Source organism: Zootoca vivipara, chromosome 6, assembly GCF_965207765.1.
Source record: "Zootoca vivipara chromosome 6, rZooViv2.hap1.1, whole genome shotgun sequence".
Classification (NCBI taxonomy): Eukaryota; Metazoa; Chordata; class Lepidosauria; order Squamata; family Lacertidae; genus Zootoca; species Zootoca vivipara.
The window spans coordinates 55,971,778-55,994,326 of record NC_142589.1 but is presented as its reverse complement, the minus strand read 5'-3'; the positions used below and the strand labels follow the sequence as shown (position 1 = coordinate 55,994,326).

General features: G+C 45.5%; 1 protein-coding gene and 1 long non-coding RNA gene across 7 annotated transcripts in view; one reads left to right on the top strand and one right to left on the bottom strand.

Annotated features, from left to right (window-relative positions):
* The window catches only part of COL16A1 (collagen type XVI alpha 1 chain), a 129,851-nt gene that overhangs the window by 103,462 nt on the left and 3,840 nt on the right, over positions 1 to 22,549 (bottom strand). For 5 of the 6 annotated variants that reach the window (XM_035121180.3, XM_035121183.3, XM_035121185.3 and 2 more), the window contains exons 2-4: positions 19,382 to 19,515; positions 2,647 to 2,721; positions 1,067 to 1,184 (exon numbers count right to left, since the gene is read on the bottom strand). In XM_035121180.3, coding sequence (XP_034977071.3) covers positions 1,067 to 1,184; positions 2,647 to 2,721; positions 19,382 to 19,469 — 281 coding nt within the window. In that variant the 5' untranslated portion in view covers positions 19,470 to 19,515. The remainder of the gene's footprint in view (positions 1 to 1,066; positions 1,185 to 2,646; positions 2,722 to 19,381; positions 19,516 to 22,549) is intronic. The other variant, XM_035121181.3, reaches the window with a different exon arrangement.
* On the top strand, positions 10,470 to 22,432 carry LOC148685353 (uncharacterized). Its single transcript, XR_015950590.1, has 3 exons — positions 10,470 to 10,622; positions 20,336 to 20,521; positions 22,315 to 22,432. It is a non-coding gene; the product is annotated as an uncharacterized LOC148685353 (long non-coding RNA).

Sequence of the window (22,549 nt, the reverse complement as noted above, 5' to 3'; positions counted from 1 at the left end):
AGCTCAAGGGGCAGATATGGTTCTCCCACTCACATGCCTTACAACAAGCCCATGAGGTGGGCTAAGCTGCCAGGTTCAGAGCAGCTGGCCCAAGAGCACTCAGAAGCGGAGATCTGAAGCTGAGCCTCCACAACCCAATGCAGATTGCATCATGTTAGCTCTGAGGTGCAGTGGAGAGCAAGGCTAGATCCTTTTCGCATGTATTGCTGTCAAACCAGGTGCTCTCCTCATCTTTTATTTGTGCACCTGATTATTCCTGCCCAATTATTCCTAATATTTGTCCCTATGGTCAGCTCTTGCACTGTACAGTATACCTTGAAGATTTAGGTACAGACTCAAAAGGCTGGAAGAAGAAGAGGGGGAGGAGGAGGAGGAGAAGGAGGAGAAGGAAGAGGAGGAGTTTGGACTTGATATCTCGCCTGTTACTCCCCTTAAGGAGTTTCAAAGCAGCTAACAATCTCCTTTCCCTTCCTCCCCCACAACAAACACTCTGTGAGGTGAGTGAGGCTGAGAGACTTCAGAGAAGTGTGACTAGCCCAAGGTCACCCAGCAGCTGCATGTGGAGGAGCGGGGAAGCAAACCCGGTTCACCAGATTACGAGTTCACTGCTCTTAACCACTACACCACACTGTATTTCTGCAAGTTCAAAATTTACCACTACCCCACCAAGCCTGGGGCAAATCACTCTGTGTGCCTCTGCCAGCCTCAGTTCCCCATCTGCAATATGGGAATTCATGACACATGTTGCAAGGTTGTTGCGCAATTTTCGGAGGCTGTATACCTCTGCATACTAGTTGCTGGGATTCACACATGAGAAGAGAGCTGTTGCATTCTGGTCCTGCTAGTGAGCTTCTCATAGGCATCTGGTTGGCCACTGTGAGAACCAGCAGGGATCCAGCAGGGTCTTACAATAAGCTCTATTGTTCTCTCTGCAATAGCAAATACTCAATTCCTAAATGGGAATAAATAAAACCCACTTGGCTTAATAACTTAAACGACTGCTCTGATGACATGAGGCACATGCAGCCACGTACTACTTTTTGGAATTGAGAGCAGGCATACTCACTCCGTTGGTCGGACCAGAGGGGTGCTGCCCAGTCGCAGGATCATTGGGCCTTTGGGGTTTCGGATCTTCTTAATGGCTGAGGTCTTCAGCAGAGCAAACCTTTTAATTAGATTAAATCCTGCCAAAGACACAGAAGAGAAAGGAGCATAGATTGAGAGTCCAGCCTCCCATTCCAGATGTCAAGTGAATTACCCCAGTTCCCATTCTCCCCTACAGACAAGTTGCTGGGGCAGGTTAAACTCCGAAAATGTGAGAAAGTAGAAAGTGAAAGGCTCTGTGGCATTACAAAAAAAACCCACAGTTCATCCCTTTTTTGTGTCTGTTTATTTAAAAAAAATGTATTCCCTGGTTGATTGAGAGTTTTATGTTTGGAATGCCACATTTTAAAATTTTCTTTGGTTAGGGCTTGTCCTGTCACATTTAATTTGTTCACAATGATGAGCTTGATATTAATCAGTTAGTTTTCATTTCATTAGTTTTCATTTATGAATCACTTCCTATGAAGGATCTCAAAGCAATTTTCACAGTACCATAAACACATATACTGAACAATTACATTGCTGCAAAAACAATGTAAAAGCATTTGCATGTGTGAAAACAATTGCAGATCAAATGCAGATGCCTCTTGGGATGGAGAGCTTCACTTATTTAAAGAGGAAAGGCATTAAAAAAATGACAAAGGGCACTTTTGTTCCAACAAATTCTGGAGGATAAGACTCCCTCAGAAGGTGGTGGACTCGCCTTCATGGGAGGTTTCTAAACAGAGGTTGGATAGCCATCTGTCAGGGAATGTTTAACTGTGGTTCCTGGATTGCAGGGGGTTGGGCTAGATGACCCTCAGGGTCCCTTCCAACTCTACAATTATATGATTCTGTGATTCTCTGAAATACTAGGTCATTGTGGGTTACTCTCCACACTGCCCATCTTTCTTCCCAGCTTCAAGACCAGAATGCTTGCCAGTCCTGCCCGTGGCACTACAAGAGATCCTTAGGCAGCTTTGGATACTCCTTGGACTGCATGACTTTGTGGTTGCAATGTTTTCTATTTGCTGCCCCCAGCTGAGTGGATCTTCCTGCCCGATTCTGCTGGATCTCAGATCCACAGGTCCTGATTAGATAGATTTATCTCTGCCCCCTTGCAAATTCCTAGGCAGCGCCGGATTTAAGTTTGATGAGGCCCTAAGCTACTGAAGGTAATGGGGCCCTTTATATGTCCAGCTGTCCTTTGTCAACAACAAATAGCTGCTGTTTTTTGTGTTGAATATATACTATATGGTAATTTATAGACCTAATAGGTATCTAAAGCCATGTGCACATAACAAAATATGTATTTTATCAAAGTAATTGTTGAACTGAAATACAATTAAGAATAAGTATATTAATAGTGAAATCATTATTAAGCTCTAACTTAAGTTTTCCCCCCTTTACATTTTTTTTTGGGGGGGGGCAAGAGAGTGGGGCCCTAAGCTATAGCTTGTTTAGCTTATACGTAAATCTGGCACTATTCCTAGGGAGGAAAGAGATTGTGGCCAGAGGCCAGCGAGGAGAATAATTTTTTTTTGAAAGACAAAACAAACTTACCAGTTATATTTACATATTGGTCACTAGTCTGGTCCAGCCGGAGACCTTCCTTCTGCATTTGTGGACATTTCTCGCCTGCAAGACAGTACATTGAACATGGATTGAGTAATACATTTGAAAGCTGGTAGGTAGCCATGTTGGTCTGACGCAGTAGAAATATATATTAAAAATAAAATAACTGTCCATTAGCACCTTAGAGACCAACTAAGTTTGTCATTGGTATGAGCTTTCATGTGCATGCACACTTCTTCAGATACTTCTTTCATGCATGCACACAAAAGTTCATACCAAGGACAAACTCAGTTGGTCTCTAAGGTGCTACTGGACACACTCTCTCTCTCTCTCTCCACACACACACACACACACACACACACACACACACACACACACTTGAAAGCTGCCCATATAACCTGCCATTAAAAATTAAGCAGCAACATGTTAGTCTGTCCTTTTGTTTTACAAAGGGAAGTGCGTCTGAGTAACAATGATGAACAGGATATTGCTATGAACTTTGGAAGTTTTGAGAAATCTCCATATCGGCTATGACGCTAAGTCCTGCCTTGCCAAGACCCCATGTGAGATCCTTCTATTGCAATGTGTTCCACTTTATTTCGGAAACAAAGGCAATGAATAATAGTGTAGTATAAAGCAAATGACTCAGCCCTTTGATATGCATTTACCAGAAACCTTGTTTTCTCTTCATAGCAGTCCCACCCAACGGCAGCAAGCCTGTGGCTGAAAGCTGGCTTGGGTACAACATATCCCCACAGAAATTAAGCAGACACATGCAAGACGCCATCACAACAAAGTGGCTATGAGGATGAGCAAGTAAGCCCATCATTCACATTTCATGGTAGCCTTGATTGCACTAGAGCCTTGCACAGACAAAAACCAAGGCACACGGATTGTGCAGATGGGGAACAGAATCAAGATGCAGACCTCTGGGCCATCCTACCATCAGGCAGGAGGCAGCTGCCTCAGGCGGCAGCTTCTGGGTAAATGGGAAGGTGTTAGAGAACAGGGGGAGGTATTAGAGCATTGGGAGGTGTTGGAGAATAGGACAGTGTGACTATTGTCTGCCCCGCATCTCCTAAAGTAGCCTGCTCTCTTCAGGTGTGGTGCAGGATGCTGCTAATCACCCATAGTGTAGTGATATTCAGGTACCAGTCTTCCTGGCTTCAGAACTTGGAATGGGGTGAGAAGGCACTGTCTTGCCCTCTGACCCACACAACAAAATGTCCTGAACAAGCCTTGTGCAAGCATAGGTTGTGGCCAATGTTAGTCCTACCCAGAGTTAACCTGTTGAAATAAATGGGCCCATTAAGCTCAATGGGTCTACTCTGAGTAAAACTGAGTAAAACAACCCATTCCCCTTGCAAAACAAGGGGCTCTTTCTGTTGATTAATGAAGGCTGCTATCTCAATAGAAAACCCCTTTTCTACTCAGAAATGCCACTGGATTTAGTAGGGCTTATATTCAGGTAAATGGGCCTAAGTCTCATACAATTAGTCAACTGAGTTTGGATTGTTGTTCTTTTTTAAAAAGGAGGGTGACAATCCGTGCTTTTTTTCTTTAATAAAAAATGTTTAGGGGTACTCTCACTTTGACTCAAGAAAATCACCATTTTATAGTTCAAATCAGGAAAAATAAATACAGTAAATGGACAAAAGTAGAAAGATTCATAAAATGTTTAGGGGTATGTGTATCCCTGCATCCTCCCCCCCCCCAAAAGCATTGGTGACAATAAACCCTCATTTTAATCTCTCCATGAACAGGAATTAATGTGTATAAAATGTAGGTGATGCCATGCTCCACCCAGTTTCCCCTTCCCTCCTAACTATTTCTGCTACTGTTGTGAAGCTTTCTCTGTCCCCGAAGATTTTCTAGTTATTTGCACTACACAAATAAATACTCTGAGTTCAGATTTTATCAATGCGTTGCAATGTTGCTGAGATCTAAAACAGCCACCAGAGTAAGCCATGGCTGGAAGCTCCACTCTGCATGCGCACAGATATCTTTCAGCTCCCTCAAGGTGCCTCTGGCAAAACGAGGGTTGATCCCTATCCAGTTTCCACATTAGATGACAAGCGGGATGACGCATCTCTCTTGTGGATATTCTGAGACAGATAAGTAAAAGATGTGCACATTTTTTCCAAACCTTCCATGTCATCCTTGCCAAGAGGCAAAGCATTTCTTCATCGCCTATGAATTCCACCCTTTGGCCAAGGAGCTCAAAGTGCCTCACAAGGAGTCATGTCATTTCACTCGCACAATGACCCAGTGAGGTAGGTTAGGCTGAGAGCCAGAAATTTGCCTGCCCAGTACATTTCATGGCTGCCCAGTATATTTCATGGCTCAATGGAGAATGAACTTGGTCTCAGTGAGCAAAGTCTATGACACATCAATGGTCTCTAACTGGAAGATAGGGAGATCCTACTAATGGGGAGTGCCCCAACCCAAGTGAAAGTGGGTCACTCCAGCCTTCTTTCTTTCTTTCTTTCTTTGAAGAGAAAAATTAAGTGTGAAGTAAGAGAGAGGGACGTGGGTGGCGCTGTGGTCTAAACCACAGAGCCTAGGGCTTGCCAATCAGAAGGTCGCAGGTTCAAATCCCTGCGACAGAGTGAGCTCCCGTTGCTCTGTCCCAGCTCCTGCCCACCTAGCAGTTCGAAAGCACATCAAAGTGCAAGTAGATAAATAGGTACCACTATGGCAGGAAGGTAACCGACGTTTCCATGCACTGCTCTGGTTTGCCAGAAGCGGCTTAGTCATGCTGGCCACATGACCCGGAAAAACTGTCTGCGGACAAATGCCGGTTCCCTTGGTGAGATGAGCGCACAACCTGGAATCTGGCTGAAAGTATTCTGCCTGGTGTAGGAAAGTGAAGCCATTTACATCAATTCTTCAATAAGTTCACCAGTTGCTTATCTGCTCCTGGGCCCAATTCAAGGTACTGGGTACCTTTAAAGCCCTAAACTGCTGCTCCAGTTTTGGAATATTCTCCCTGGAGGGATTTGCCTGGCATTGATCTCACGGTCCTCTCAACGCCATGTTAAGACATCATTTGTCCAGGCATTTTAAAGAAGCTACATTAATCTTTGGTCCTCCTTTTTGTTCTTCAGCAGTTGTCTTTTAGCTTTTATTGTTTCATGATGGATTGTGTTATGCTTTTATTGCATATCATTGTTGTTCTTATTCAACATCACTTTGGGATCTGCTTGGATGGTGGACAATTTAGGTTCTTTTTTATTCCTTCCTTCCTGTCTTTTCTTTTTTTAAGTTTAATGTATCTTACACAATTTTTACAAGATTGAAACATAGGACAAGTACATTTCAGACTTAACCAGCTTTAGCAATATAAAATAAGATCATGTTAACAATAAGTCACAAAGAAAATGTTTAATAAGACATTGAATCCATCCATGGTGCATTACATTGTCCTTAACAATATATGTGGTCGAATAAACACAGTAAAAGTGGTTAAATATTCATTGGGGAAAATACATACATACGGTGGTATCTTGGTTTAAGAACAGCTTAGTTTATGAACAACTTGGATTAAGAACGCTGCAAACCCAGAAGTAGGTGTTTTGGTTTGTGAACTTTGCCTTGGAATAAGAACATGTTTCGCTTCCTTTTGAGTGTGTTCCATTTGTAAATTGAGTCCCCTGCTGCTATGGGACAGTACGCCTTGGTTTAAGAACGCTTTGGTTTAAGAACGGACTTCTGGAACAGATTAAGTTCGTAAACCAAGGTAATCAAATACAAAGAAGAGGATTAATCCCACCCAATTCTCCACTACTCCTTTCCCATGATCTCTGCCAGGCCAGTCATTTGGCACCTGCCCTAGGAGTGCAGGAGATCGTAGCCTCAAATTGATGTGGTACTTTCTACATTACTCTTACCTCTTCTTCCCTTCGCAGAAATACCTGTGTTTCTGATCCAATAAGGGTTATTTTAGACCCTTATTGGATCCTCTATCCATCAATCTCCCTTACACTTCTACCCCCCTGACTGATCCAAATAAGCACTACAGGGCAAAATTATGCATTATTGTCCAGCTGCTGGAAAATGGTGATGTCAAAAGTGTCTTGTATGAGTCCTCTGAGCCACCGCAGCCAAGGAAAAAGTTGGGAGTAAATGCATTGTGAGAAAAGCAGCAAATGAGACTTTTGACATGATCTTCCTGGCCATAGGAGCCAACTCCTAGGGGCCATGGGGGGTTTGGCCTCCACAACAAAATATTTGAGGGGGCATTGCCATTCAAATGGTGTGCGTTCACCATGTTATGTGATCAATAAAGTGGGTCGGGGCTTATCTGAGTGAGCCCCTACAATGTTTTATTCAAGTTGGCACCCCTGTTCCTCCTGGCCATTCTCTCGCCTTTGGAAACATAAAACTTCGACTCATTTGAAGTCATTGCCCATCTTCCCCTCACTCTTTGGTAGAGGAAAAGTGTTCTTCACCCACTGTCTCTCAGAAGGGTCACCCAATCAAACTGCTGAGCAGTAGGTTTAGGCCCAAAATGACTTTCAGGCTACCTTAAGATTGCACCTTCCTATACAAACCTGCCTAGATGTTGAAATCCTGGGGTGGTGAGCACCTTCTTTTAGTCACCATCAGAGACACAGCTAGTGGTAACCAGGGGCGAAGGAAGGGGGGTGCGGTGGGTGCAGCCGCCCAGGGTGTCATCCCTGAGGGGGTGACAAAATGGCACACTGCAGGGGTAGCACTTACCGTGGGGCCTGATCTGCAGCGCGCCCGAGCCACACATCTCTCTTGGGAGTGACATGATGGCTCGGGGCCCTGCACTGCCCCAAACTGCAGTGTGGGGCTTGCGTCCGCCAGGCAGACTCTGTGGGCAGCTTGCTGCAGCACCCATCTGGAAAGATCGCCACCCCACCCCCGTGTCTGAATCGCCATGGCGCCCCCATGAGAAGATTGCCCCATCCCCTCCGCTCTGGGTGCCAGAACAGCTAGCTACGCCCCTGGTGATAACGAGAGAGAGAGAGAGAGAGAGAGAGAGAGAGAGAGAGCTGCTCCCATATTGTAGAATTCCCTCCTGAGAGGTTAGACTGGCTCCCTCTCGGCCATATTTCCGCTGGCAGAGTAAGAGTTTTCTGTTCAGACAGGCCTTTGGATACTAAGGTGGAGACAATGCTGACCACTGGGCTGCTGCCAGGGCAAACTACAATACTCGTTTTAAATGTGTTCTAATGTATTTTAACTATTGTTGTAACTAGTCTGTCATGATCCCTTTGTACTTTATGATGATGTTTTTTAAATGTTGTAAGCTGCCTTGAATCCTGATTTTGGAGGAAGGTGGGATATAAATACATTTAATAATAAAATAAGGAAGAACACAGGACTTCTCCACACCTGGCTAATGGAACTCACTGCCACAGGATGGACACTGGCATTGTTTTAAAAGGGAAGCTCACAATTAGGCAATCTCATGGTTAGCCAGGTTACCTAAATGAAACTTCCTCAATCAGAGGCAGTGTACCTTTGAAGACATTACATCAATGAAAACAAGAGGCGGGTGCTGCTGCCTTTTCACCCTGAGATGGGGATGGGGGAGAAATTGGGTTCTCTTTCTATTTTAATGTGAATATACCTAATTCACATTTCACAAAGCAATGTGTAAACCACAACACAGCTATCCTTTGAAATCTGCACCACACCCATTTTGCAATGCAGTCCTGCAAGCCCCCTCCACGTGTCTGTTAGAGCATACAACTATGTATAAATTAGGAACAATGCACACTAAAAAGCTGATGAATTCTAGTGGGGCAAAATTGTGGCAAAGTGACTTCAGGACTGGTAAACTTAGAAATGGAGAGAAACTGAAATTTGACAGATTCACCCCTCTTTCAACGGATCCGGTTGACGTTTCTTGGAATTAGGGTTAGGATGCTGAAATTAGGATGGGCTCTCTTTAATGTTCTTTGGTGTCATACCAGAGAGCTGCAAAGTCAGAAACTGACTCCTCCCTGATGAATGATCTCGGAACTGCGGCATTCCCTGGAGTGTTGGCTTGAGCTGCATCATCACAGCCAGTGTGCAGCTGTGGCCACGGTTCACTGCAGCATGTGTCTATAAAGGAACACCACAGCTCCTGAAAAACTGCTCCTGAGGGCCCTTCTGAGGTGTCCAGGCTACAACATCTGCTTAACATCTTCCTGCTAGGACTATTTAAACAACTACAATGGGAAGAGGAAGCCAATGTGTTAGCGTGGGCCATAGGGTGCCCTTGGGAGATCATTTGGGGCACTTTCTGTGCAGCAAAAGGAGAACATGGAACGTTCTAGATAAAGAGCCATCATCACAACTATTTGACCTTCAGCAAAAATCCACAGTGGGAAGCTGTTAGCTGCCACCCAAACATCTTTAGGCGGAAGGCAAGGGAGAAATGGTTCAAATCAATACAAAGCAATGTGACAGAAAGAGTGAATAAAAACTTTTAAACTGTCTCAAGATGGAGTGTTTGGTGGCGGGATTCCCCACATCTACAAGTTGTCTCCAGATTTTGTCAGAAGTAAGATTCAAAGAAGTTATTCATGTTCTGATGCAATGTCTGAGGAATTTCCAAGGAAGTCAACAGAGTTCCAATAATATGAACAAGGCTTGAAAGAAGAGTCAGGAAAAGGAGCTACATCTGGCCACAGCTGGTGAGGGGTGGAAGGGTCAAGTTCCCATACTGACTTGAAAGAGCAACAGGCAAAATCTCCTGGCCATTGCAGGTGGCTAGTTCTCCATGATGCTTTTCTCCAAAATGACTGCTTTGAATTTTTCACTATCAATGGAGGAGCCAAATAACTGATATGCAGTGTAGATAACATGCTCTGTGATAGTTCACAGGTAGATATAGGGACCCTCTGATGCCAGAAGGGGTATTGTCAGGCATTCAACAGGGCCCAGTGTTCACCACCAAACTTCCCTGACTCTAATAGCTGTCCTTACGGACCCAAGGAAAAGCACCAGTGAGCATAGGTAGTGAGGAACAGGTGCGCACAGACAGGCAGAACACACAGGATAATAATGGCACATTTTTCTATGGCATCTTAAGTAAGTTGACCCAGATCACAATGGGTAATCTGTAGCAGAGCTAGAAAAACTGAAGGTGCCTTTCCCAAGTGCCTTGCTTGTTCCTAGCTACTGGTTGTGCTTGCATGTAACACATAAACACATAGTTTGTTTTAGCCATAGTGTGTTCAACAAAACAGGAGTCATCTGACAAAAGACAAAACGAGCCACAGTTGGAATATCCAAAGCTTGTTCCCCCCCCACCTGCTATTGCCTCTGTGATTTGGTGGGTGGGTGGGGTGGGGTCAGGGACAAACAAATCATGGGCAAGCCAAGCTGTTGAATTTGTACATAATGCTAAACCATAGTTAGAACAAGCCACACTTTATAAGCCAAGAACAAATTGTGGCTTCACATCATGGCATTATGTTGACTTATTTGATTCAGGCAATTGATAACTTCAACCAGATTCTCCAATCAGGGTACATTTTCTTAAAATAAATAAACAATATACAGTAAATGCCATCATAAAACCACAGTAAGGCAGAATGAAATCAAGAACACCCACCTACCCACAATTTCCCCAAAGCTTGCCTTTTGCAAGGGAGATCTTAACTGCCTCCTTAAATTTCAAGGGGCATTTTCTTTCCTGCTCTCCAGAGCTGCACCCCCAAATAATCAATAGGCACTGAGCCCCTCTTTTTTGCCAATGGTGGCAGCTGCCATGGTAACTCATAACAGGAGAAGAGGAAAATGATCAAGAACAAGCGGGGCAGTGAGCGTATGAGAGGTGTCTGCTATTTACTGCGTGCTTAGCCAATTCCTGGGAAAAACAAGCTCATAAGTCAGGAAGACGGAATGTTTCTGTTTAATGCATCACAGGCGAATGAAAGGAGAGCATGTGAAAGTTGAAGGGAGTGCAGATGAACTCTGGACATGATCAGTACAAGCAGGTAAGGGAGAGTCTGCATGGCTAGCCAGTGCGGGACCCAAATTCAGGGAATGCCCCTGCCGGAGACAGGCAGTATTTTTGAGGCAGAACTTAATTGCTTCAATATATTATGCTCACTACCAGAGTATGTGAGCATTGGACAAATGGATAAGCAGGAATGAGCCCATCCAGGCAGGAAGCTATGATACAGGGCAACAGTTCTATCCAAGGGGTTCTCTTAGGTCATCCTGGTTGCTCATGAACCATATCCTGCTCTATTATATTCTATTTGGGCCTGAAATACAGAAAAAGAGCCGGCCCTGTCATTAGGCAACTGGTGTGAGGTGCCATGAAAGGGCAGCCAATAGTTGGTAACTTGGTGTATTGCTATTACATAGCTGCCAAGTTATCCCTTTTTTAAAGGGATTTTCCCTTATGCTGAATAGGCTTCCTCGCGAGAAAAGGGAAAACTTGGCAGCTATGCTATTATTGTGTTTTGACAGCCAACTTGGGGGGGGGGAGGCATTATCTGACTCTGGAATAGACTACATTGGTGGGGAGGGGGACACAATTTGCTGCTCCACCACAGGAAGCAAAATGTCTGGACCTGGCAGCAAAGTATCTTCAGCTCCAAAAATAGAACCAATAAGCAACTGGAGATGTATCTCTAGGCTTTGTCCTATTTGTGACACAGAACATCCATTTATAAGGTCCCATTTGGTTGGAAATGGTTTCTATAGCCACCGCAGAACCTAAGCCCGGAAATGTCACCTCAGGCACTTGGCAGAGTGAAGCAAATCTTTAAAAGGGGCGCAGCCTTCAGTGCAAGAGAGGCAATGGAAGAGACAGAATAAATAAGGGCATCAGCAGAGCAGAAATGGGCCCCCGGTTCAGCTGCCAGCAACTCCAGTTACAAAGATCTCATGTAGCAGCACTGGGAAAAGACGTTTCTCAGCCTGGAATGCTGGAAATGAATGCCAACGTGCAAATTTACATCAAGGCCACACTTGGGATCCTGTGTACAGTTCTGATCACCTTACTTCAAAAAGGAGATTGGAAAAGGACCTTAAAAATGGGCAGCACATAGTTAAATTATAGAACTTGCCCCCACAGGAGGCAAGAGGATTGGGCAAATTCATGGAGGAGAGGGCTATCAATGACTGCTAGCCCAGATGGCTACGCTCTGCCTCCACAGTTGGAGGCAGCAATCTTTCTCAATAACAGTTACTGGAAGCCACAGGAGGGGAAGAGTGCTCTTGTGCTCAAATCCTGCTTGCAGGTTTGCCTACAGGTTTGCAGGTACCTACGGGACCGCCTCTCCCGGTATGCTCCTCAGAGGACATTAAGGTCCACAAATAATAACATACTGGAGATTCTGAGTCGCAAGGTGGTTAGGCTGGCCTCGACCAGGACCAGGGCCTTCTCAGTACTGGCCCCAACCTGGTGGAACGCTCTGTCTGAGGAGACTAGGGCCCTGCGGGATTTGTCATCTTTTCATAGGGCCTGCAAGACAGAGCTGTTCTGCTTAGCCTTTGGACTCACGCAGTCTGACCCCAGGGTTACCCTCCCCTAAGGTTTTATCTTATAATGGTTTTATCTTACTTGTAGATTTTTAATTTTAAAATGGAATTTTAACATTGTATTAATCTGCATTTTAATTGAATTGTTTCTTTTATACCTGCGTTTATATTTTTGTTCTTAGCCGCCCTAAGCCCGGTCTTGACTGGGAAGGGCGGGGTATAAATAAAATTATTATTATTATTATTATTATTATTATTATTATTATTATTCCCACTGGCATCTGGTTGGCCTCTGTGAGAACAGGATCCTGGGCAAGATGGGCCACTAGCCTGATCCAGCAGGCTTTTTGTATGTTCATAATCAAAACAAGGAGTTCAAGCAACTTCCCTCTGTGGAAAGGCTACAACATTTGGGTCTTTTTAAAGAAAAAGACTGACTAAAAGGAGACTAAAAGGTGCATATACATGGGGTGAAGAAAGGTTAGGGAAAATCCCCCCCCCTCATAATACTAGAAACAGAGGCCACACAATGAAGCTGAATGCTAGGAGATTCAGGAGAGATAAAAGGAAAGACTTCTTCACATAGCACAGAGTTAAACTATGGAATATTCTGCTATAATATGTAGTGATGGCCAGCGGCCACCAACTTAGATGGCTCTGTTGTTGTTTAGTTGTTTAGTCGTGTCTGACTCTTCGTGACCCCATGGACCAGAGCACGCCAGGCACTCCTGTCTTCCACTGCCTCCCGCAGCTTGGTCAAACTCATGTTTGTAGCTTCGAGAACACTGTCCAACCATCTCATCCTCTGTCGTCCCCTTCTCCTTGTGCCCTCAATCTTTCCCAACATCAGGGTCTTTTCCAGGGAGTCTCCTCTTCTTATGAGGTGGCCAAAGTATTGGAGCATCAGTTTCAGGATCTGTCCTTCCAGTGAGCACTCAAGGCTGATTTCCTTCAGAATGGATAGGCTTGATCTTCTTGCCATCCATGGGACTCTCAAGAGTCTCCTCCAGCACCATAATTCAAAAGCATCAATTCTCCAGCGATCAGCCTTCTTTATGGTCCAGCTCTCACTTCCATACATTACTACTGGGAAAACCATAGCTTTAACTATACGGACCTTTGTCGGCAAGGTAATGGCTCTACAAGACAAATTAATGGAGGCTTAGGCTATCAATGGCCATTAACTATGATGGCTGTGCCCTGCCTCCACCACCAGAGGCATGAATGCTTCTGAATGCCTGTTGCTGGGGTTAATGAGGAGGAACATGCTGCTCTCCTTAGGCCTGGCTTGCAGATCTCCCTTAAGCATCTGGTTGGCCATTGGGAGAGCAAGATGCTGAATGAGACAGGCCTTTGGTCCGCTCTAGCAGGGCTCTTTTCATATTCTTATGATAATAGCCACTGCCAGGCAGGAATAGACAATATTGTGCAGGATAGACCAGTGAGCCAGCTCAAATTCATAGCTTCAGTTGGGGAAATGGGTCGGGCTGGAAGAGAGGGACTGCCAACTAGATTAAAAGATTCTGCAATAAATGAAAACAAAAACCCCTGTTGTCTGGAGCCACCATGGAAGATGTTACATTCTCCACCCCCTCCTTTATCCAGCAGAGGAAAGCAACTCACCCCCCCTCCCCCGCCCCAGCCCCGAGACTTGAAACAAAGCTAGCGGGAGCCACAGATGTGCTCGGAATAAGTGCATCTGCCACTGAACAAAGACAGATGCATAAATGAAGCACTCTGTGCCCAAGGAACCAGAACAGATTGCCTCCGATTGCAGCAGGCTCTGTGTTTGGAGACTCAAAGGGCCTTGCAGGGTTATTCCTATGCTATCGCTGCTCTCCTCTTCTCGTTTGACCCTGCGGGAGTTGCATAACTATACATGCCAATGAATTGGTTCTGCCTGCCATTGGCTCTGGCTCCATCTACTGCTGGTCTCCCTGCTTACCACTCTGCCAGTGTATTTGGGCACCAGTTCTCCCTGCCCTCCACTTACATGCTCTCCCACATTCATCAGATGGAAATAGGGACATTTCTCATTCCCTCCCCCCACTGACCCTCCTTGAGCCCCCATTTTTCTCCCCCATCCTGCACAGCATTTCCTATCGGAAGAAGGATGAGTGCCGCCACTGCTACATCAGCAGACATGTCCACTGTCCTGAGAAAACCCCTTAATCCTGATTTTATTTTATTGCATTTTATTCTTTGGTAGATTTACAAAAAGAAAAACACACACCAATACAGTGGAACCTCAAGTTGCGGATGTAACCCGTCCCGGAGGCACGTCCGCAACTTGAAGCGTTCACATCCAGAAGTGCTGCGTTGGCATGATTTAGTGCTTCTGCGCATGTGCGAAGCGCGATTTAGCACTTCTGTGCATGTGCGAGCGGCGAAACTTGGAAGAAACCGTTCTGGTACTTCCAGGTTGCCGCGGGACACAACTTGAAAAGACGTAACCTGAAGCGGACGCAACATGAGGTATGACTGTAAATAAAATTTAGAAATGGGCAAGATTAGATACAGACACATAAAAACCGTTAAAAATAATAATCAAGACTTCTTGCACTCTGCTCCGTTTCCCCTTTCATCCTGCCCAGAGTGGTTTTGCAGGGCTGGGTCTCAGCAATTGCAGCCTCTTCACCTCCTCTCCCACTCTGCAGGGCTGCTACAACCTGCCCAAGGGAGAAGGCTAGCAGGCAGAGGCAAAGGGATGCTTCCTCACAGCCATGGCTGCCACTGCTGCTCAGGACACATCTTCCCTGAGTTCAGTGCTGGCGGGGGAAATTGGAACATCCTGGGATCGAATCAGAAGTCACAATGGCTTTTGTAATTCTGGGTCTGTCCCTGGAAAATATGGACACTTGGAGGGTTATGCACTTAGCGTGGGGGTTGCAGAAGCCCCCACTGGGTAAACCTAGTGGGAATTTTAGACTGTAGGCTCCTTGGGGACTGAGTATTGTCAGTTTTACTTATGGTACAAAGTGCCGTGTGTATTACCAGCACTGTAAATAAGACCAGTGGAATGGAAGGAGGTAGGGGTATCTGCTCACTGAGTACCAGACACATTTAAAAATTATGAGGGAGGGAGGAGAGGAAGTGTGAAGGAAAAGGTGACTCATGTTTGATATGTCAAATCCTCTCAGCAGTCCCTCAGCTCAAGATATCTTGCAGGCAGATTTTGTGCAGAAGACTGTCAGGGAGTAATTGAACCATCCTTTAATCCAACAATAGCTTTTCGGTAATGCTTCGTGTGTTAATTCCACGCCCATCAGTGTTTCCACAACATACACCCCCCAGTTGAGATTTAGCTGGCCTGCAACCAAAGATTCTGTTCTTTTTAAACAACCCATGTGTAAAAGTTGCCCTCCAGCTCCTGCCCATTTGTAACTCTCCCTCCTGCCAATTCTCCCTTTCTCTCTCCCTGCTTTCCTTTTCTTTCTTACATTCCTCTGAGCCACTCCCTCTTACAACTCTGGGTAAGGTCTATAGCTCAGTGGCAAAGCCTGTGCTATGCATGCAGGAAACCCTTAGTTTTGGAGACGAAATACTGTATCCCCGAAGACCAGTTGCTGGAAAATGCAAAAGAGTGCTGCTGTTGCACTCAGGTCATAGTATAATAGAATAGTAGAGTTTAAAAACATCCTACGAAGGAGATTCCACCACCCAGGGGTGAAACTAGGCTTTCTTTCACCCAGGTCAAAGACTCAGTTCAGCACTCCCACATGCGAGTTTGCACACATGCATGCATACACCCCTCAACACATTTGTTGAGCATAAGATGTTCCCATACAGGATATTTCTTACTGGATCTATTATAGTGGAGCAGCCTCCAGAGCACTTAATTCATGATTGTTCCATCAATGACCTGTTGCAGAATAAACTCACAAAAAACACCTCCAGTCTGGAGGGGTCCAGAGTGGGGTAGAAATCTTCCCACTGTTTACCTTGTATGTCAGAGAGAGAATGAATCAACACTTTTGAAACATAAAGGTAAAGGGACCCCTGACCATTAGGTCCAGTCGTGACAGACTCTGGGGTTGCGGCGCTCATCTCGCGTTATTGGCCGAGGGAGCCAGCGTACAGCTTCCAGGTCATGTGGCCAGCATGACAAAGCCGCTTCTGGCGAACCAGAGCAGTGCACGGAAACGCCGTTTACCTTCCCGCTGTAGCGGTACCTATTTATCTACTTTCATTTTGACATCCTTTCAAACTGCTAGGTTGGCAGGAGTGCTAGGTTGGCAGGAGTTTGGAACAGAGGAAGCTCCCAATACATGGCTAGATTATTTGTACTTTTTTACCCATTACTGCCTACAATTACTGGTCTTTTACATCACCTGCTACCAAAACATTTAAACAACAACAACCCAGAGATCCTGGCATTTGGACACAGTACCTTCTGCATGCTCTCCATCAAGCTATCATTCCCTTCTTTAATATTTACCTGTATTTGGGGTTTCTACATTTTTTCTACTGCAAAGAAGCCAATTTTGTGGCAAACATGCACTTTTGGCCCCCAAGCCATGGAGAAGCAGAGTGCCTTCCTCCTTCCCCCCCCACCACCACCACCCATCGCTCCACGATGCTAAAGTTGGACTTTCCCAGGCTAGATATAGCAGCTCCCCAGGAATGGAGACCGAATTGGGGATCTGAACTGAACAGACAGATATGCACATCCAGTTATGATAACCCGGGTGGGGTGCTGGAGTCCATTTCATATTGCTGCATGGACAGCCCATGAAAGTCTCAAGAGGCCGCCTGCAGCAAAATGCCAGGAGCGATGAAGGCAGCTATCAGTCACAGCAAATTGTTGCTGAACATGCACCTTGGAGCACTTCTATCCGTCAGTCGGAGATGCCAGCAGATTAATTCAGCAACGAGCCGAGGTTTATCTTGCCTTTCACAGCTGAATTTTGCCCTCCAGAGTCCAGCACAATTGCGGAGGTGGTGCAGAAATCATAGCGTTTTCGGCCTGGGATTGATCCGGAGGTCACTGCAAGGACCTTCACACCTGGGGACAGATGTTTGTGGCAGGCAACACAAGGCTTGTGAGCAGTAGAAAACACACACAAGGCCCTGCAATTCCTCTTGCTGGAGGCTGACACATGCACCAATTTTACAGGATGGTCAGCAGTGTGCACAAGTGCAGTAGCAACTGTGAAGCTGAAGTTAGCCAGTGGTGACAAACAGGCCCTTTCCACATGCTCAGGAGCATTTCCCCTTCGTTTATTATTTTACATATTGTTACACGCCACCCCAATCTCTGAGTGGTGCAAGATTCTGGGGTACCAGGTGTGTTTACCAGGATCTGTGTCCCCTTTTGGACAATGGGGCACAGCAGAGTCTGCGGTGTCTTTATGATATATGGTTTATTTGAACATACTGTATATACAACCTGTGCCCAATGAGGGAGTTCTGAGCATCCCATCCCATGTGGGGCCAGCCTCTTACAAAGGCAGTAGCATGCTTGCCCTGCAGCTTGCCTTTTCCTGAGAACAGTCACATCCCACCTGCTGTAACCTTGCTAACCTAAGCCCTGGTATTCTGTAACACAGAAAGAGTCCCCACTCATCTGCATTCTTCTCACACCTAGTTCTTTGATGCTTTTGCTGTGCTTACACCCCCAGACTCTCACCTCAAAGGCTGACTCCATTGCCTTTGAACCCATGTTGATTTCACAGGATTAAGGATGTTGGACACACAATCCAGCACACTGGGTCTGACTTAATGAGCCGCCACACGTGCCACACGTGCTAATTAAAGGATTAACAGAATATCACACAGTTTAAACACACATCCAGAAATTGGACTATATGACCCTTGAGATCCCTTCCAACTCTATGATTCAATTATTCTACCTACACATGAGTCTACTAATACACATGAGTCTAGTTATCATCTCCAAGGAAATTAGCTTTGACACCCCCAAACCTTAATTGAATTCTAGCATCTATCAATCTATAACATTATCAGGGGAAGCAGCCTGATATTTTGCATATTGTTCCTCTGCCTCACCTTCCTCTCTTCCTTCTGTTGATTCCCTGGTGCTGAATTTTAAAGTGTAAGCTCTTTGAAGCAGGGGGTTGATTCCTGTACCCGGGAAAACACCATATGTGATAATGGGGTGGAGAATCAAGTTCTTGCCCCCAAGGCCACATTCATCCTTGACACCAAACTATTGTATTGTTGCTCACACCTCAATCCCCAGGCAGCAAGAGATTTCAGAGGTTCCTGTGCTTTCCCCGGGTTCCATTTCCTTGGAATGAAAAGTCAATGGAGACTGTAGTGTCTTTAGGATATATGGTTTCATTTACACATATACAACCTGACCATAGGCTGGAGGGGATCTCAGCATCAATACCCAAACAGATCCTGCTCCCCCATTATGGTTACAGGGAAGCCCCAAGCTCTTGGGACCAGCACCGAGCAAGACAAGCCTCAGTCTCTCCAGCATCAGCCAAAACTCACATACAAATCTCTGGCCATTGTACTACTGGTACCTTACAAGGTGATGTCTCTTCCAACTAGGTGAGGGGGGGGGGTTACTCCCATTGGTCTCTATGGCAACCCCTTTGGACTAGTAAATGGAAGCATTTAACAGGCCAGCTGAGACCATGACCTTAACAAAAGTTAACCAGGTTTCCCCTTGTAGATTGTAACTTCACAGTCACATGATCACAGGTTGGAAGGGACTCATGGGCATCATCCAGACTGACACCCCCCCAACCTATAAAAGTATGTTAAGAAAATTAAGGGGGAAAGGCAGCCCTAAAAGACATCTCCACCTCACACAGCGTTGCGTGAATTAGCCACAGTAATCATCAAAACGATTTGGATCCCATCTTTCACTGGTGTCATAGTTTTGGAACCTTTCGTTAGTGCATATTTGCATATATTCAACACTGAAACCTGAATTAATTAATGCTGAGAACTGCTGCAACTCTTTCAGTTGGATGTTTTTCAGTTTGCTTTGCTGGCACTTTAATTAACGGCAGGGCTCAGCTTTTGTTCATTAAAAGTTACACATTATTTCCAGTAGAATCCTGACGTTACTTACTGTAAGATGTGAAAAGGGACAGCATGTACAAAGCCAAACTGCCTCCGCAAAGGGTGCAGACACCTGAAACCCAACATTTATTCCAAACACCAGGAGCCTGGATCCATTTCTGTGGATTGTCTGATGTGTATCACACAACACAGTCTTAATGATCCATCTACATCCCATTAAGGAACTGGCCATCTGTGTCAGCCATGATGATTCTCTTACCTTCCTGAGGAGCAAGCAATTTCCCTCCTCTGCTGGTGCCAAAGATGATGCCAAACAAGCACAAGATGGAAAAGGGGGTTCCCCACATGGTGGGTCTTTGGTAGCCCAGGCAGGCACTGCTGGGAATGCTGTACCTAGAAGAGAGAGGGAGCAGGTGTCAGCAAGGGTCCCTTGCGAAAAGAGAAGGGTCAACATGTCTTTCCCATTTCATTGGAACAACAAAAGACTCGCCTTCTATCTCAGCAGCTAATTATGCCTGCTCCTCCCCTTCCCAACCCAGTGGGAATATTAGCTACTAAAGGGGAGATAAGATAAGCAGACTGTGATTCCCTCCAGCTTTCTCTGCTTCAGGAAGAGCATCAGAATTCAGCACTCAGAGCCTGGCTATTTAACACTACTTTTCAAGTGATGACTGTACCACGTAGTCAGGACCTAAGTCAGGGTAGCCAACATAATGCCCTCCAGATGTTATTGGACTCCAACTCCCAGCAGTCCCATTTGGAGGGCACCAAGCTGGCTACTTCTTACCCTTAAGTGGTGCTAAATTAGGGGCGCACGATTGCTCTGTACAACCTCAAGGCATGCCACCCATCCTTTCAAAACCCTTTTAAGGTGGTTGAAAAAATTCAGTGCTGTTTTGCCCAAATTTGCATCAAAATGTCATTTTCAGCAAAATCCACTGGCTGCAGCGATAAGCCTGGGGTGGTTGTGTGACGGTGTGTGTGTGTGTGTGTGTGTGTGTGTGTAATGAGTAGAGCCCAGATTAGCTGCTACATCTGGAAAGCTCCTTTCAGGGAATCGTGGTTTAGCATTGCACAGCTTCTGTGGACTCCTTGATGTGAAGCAATTATGGGAGCCTTCTGGTGCTAAGGGATGAGCTGACAGGATATTTTGTAGAATTGTTTGTAGTTCAAATTAGTGTCTCAACTTTTCTTCTTTTTTATTTTCTCTCAGTGGAAACCCTGCTTACAACCCCAGCCTCTGGAATGACGAGTCTTCTGGAAGAAAGTCCATTATGACAGGGGAGAGCCGAGTAAAGGAAGACCAAGTGTCCCCACTCATTTTTGGCCCACCTTCCCTGGGCCCAATTTTGCTCCTGGCCTGTACCTTGGATGAAACTTCATACACAAGAAGAAACTGGTGTGTGCAGATGGGTGTTATTTGTTCCAAGAGGGGTGAGATGTGTGCCAGTGTCCAGAAAACATGATATAAATATTTTGGGGGGGTGGGGGGGATGGTTAGCAAGGCCACCACTGAGCTTTGGAGGACTGATTTTGCCAGCTCAGGAAATAACCTGCTGTAAACTCCTTTATTATTCCAGTAACTTTGCAGAGGTAGGGGTGCCCTGTTTGCAACAGTGTTCCTACTTGCTGAGCTGGGGTGGGGTGAGGCTGGAGGAGCACCACGTTTGTGGCCATGGCATCAGCAACCCAAAACTACCCTGACCCTGCTGCTGCCTTGCTCTGTTCCCTTCTGGGAAGGCTCATCTCACTGCTACTAAGATTAACTTCCTCACTGAAACCTGATGAATTTCCAAATGCCTAACTTTGGTTGGCTTGTCCCCTCTGGGTTGTATCCAATGTTAGTCCTACGCAGAGTAGACCCACTGATGGCAATTTCACTCTGAGTATCACCTTAGTTGGATACAACCATATGTCTTTAATACAAAATATTAATTTACAATGTCTCGATATCCAGAAATCATTGGTTGTTCAGCCTCTGAATGGATCTATACATGCAGCAGAATGATGCTGTGAAATGGACTATGCCAATTCAATCAGTCAGTCAGTCAATCAATCAATCATTTCACTGTATGCCACCTTTCCAAAGTTAAAAGCATGCAACATATTAAGAATTACCTAAGTACAAACATAACAAAAGTAGTCATGAGCAATAAACAAAACATCAAAAAGCACACAACCAAGTTGAACAATTCCCATATAAATAGTAAGATACAAAATAAAGATACAAAAAAATAACAGTGGGAACAGCAACAAACCCTCCCTCACTAAAAAACCCCTAAGCAATACCCCAGCCCAAGATTATGTTCAGCAGCCTCAGTTTTTGTAGCTGGAGTCAGTCAGGGCCTTCCCTTCCCAGCCCAGGTGGGAAAACGCCTGCAAGGCAAGGGAGCAGATCTTCCAGGAATCACAGCCAAGTTTCCAGTCTGCGGATTGGGGGGGGGCAGCAATTTTGGACCCTTCCTCTATGTTTTCCTCAGTGGGGGGACCACAGGAGGGAAAGGAGTAGATTCCAAGTTTTCAAGAAGAGCCAAAGGCAACCAACATCCTATTTGCACAGTGGCCAACCAGTAACTAGCCACCTACAATTGTGCCACTATGTGTTGTTGTTGTTGTTGTTGTTGTTGTTGTTGTTGTTGTTGTTGTTGTTCCTCCTCCTCCTCCTCCTCCTCCTCCTCCTCCTCCTCCTCCTCCTCCTCCTCCTCCTCCTCCTCCTCCTCCTCCTCATTTCCTATAACCAAACTCTTCCCTGCCCATCTCAGGCTGGGCCAACTATTGCAGATAGAAATTTACACACACTTACCCCTGAATGCTTTTGTAAGTCTTATCAGAAGTCTTCAGACTTCGTTTGAAATCCCTCACATCTCCCTTTCATCTCCAGATTCTGCTATTTTTCCTTTTGCCAAACTACAGTCTCGGTTATGGTATTTATGGGATACCCTTTGTAAAATGGCTTGAGCCTCCTCAGATTTCTCCTAGGTTTAGTCTGAAGAGAACAGTGTTTACTCCAGGTTTTGGAGGGGAAATGACTCTCTGTGCCCCCCCTCCCCCAGTGATCCTACCTCCTCACCACACCAGGTCTAGGGGGCTCTTGTCAGTGGGCCCACTCCTGGGGTGCAGTCCCTTGGCTTAAATTTTGCCCAGGTAAAATTCCGTCACACAATTCTCTTTGGACTCCATTTTTACTTCCAGAAGCGAATGTCTGGACTCCCTGGAAGCTTGCTGTGCCTTCCCAGAGACACAGAGGTTTAACCTTCTTCTGCAAATTGTGTTTTACGAGGACTTGGGAGCGCCTGTAGCAAAATAGTCCAAGGATTGTGCACACATTCCTAACCTGCAGGAACTTCAAGGGAAACAAGCCATTCTGAATAACACCGGCAAATTGGAGATTTATGAAGGGTCTGCCCAGGAGTCAACTGTTGAGATA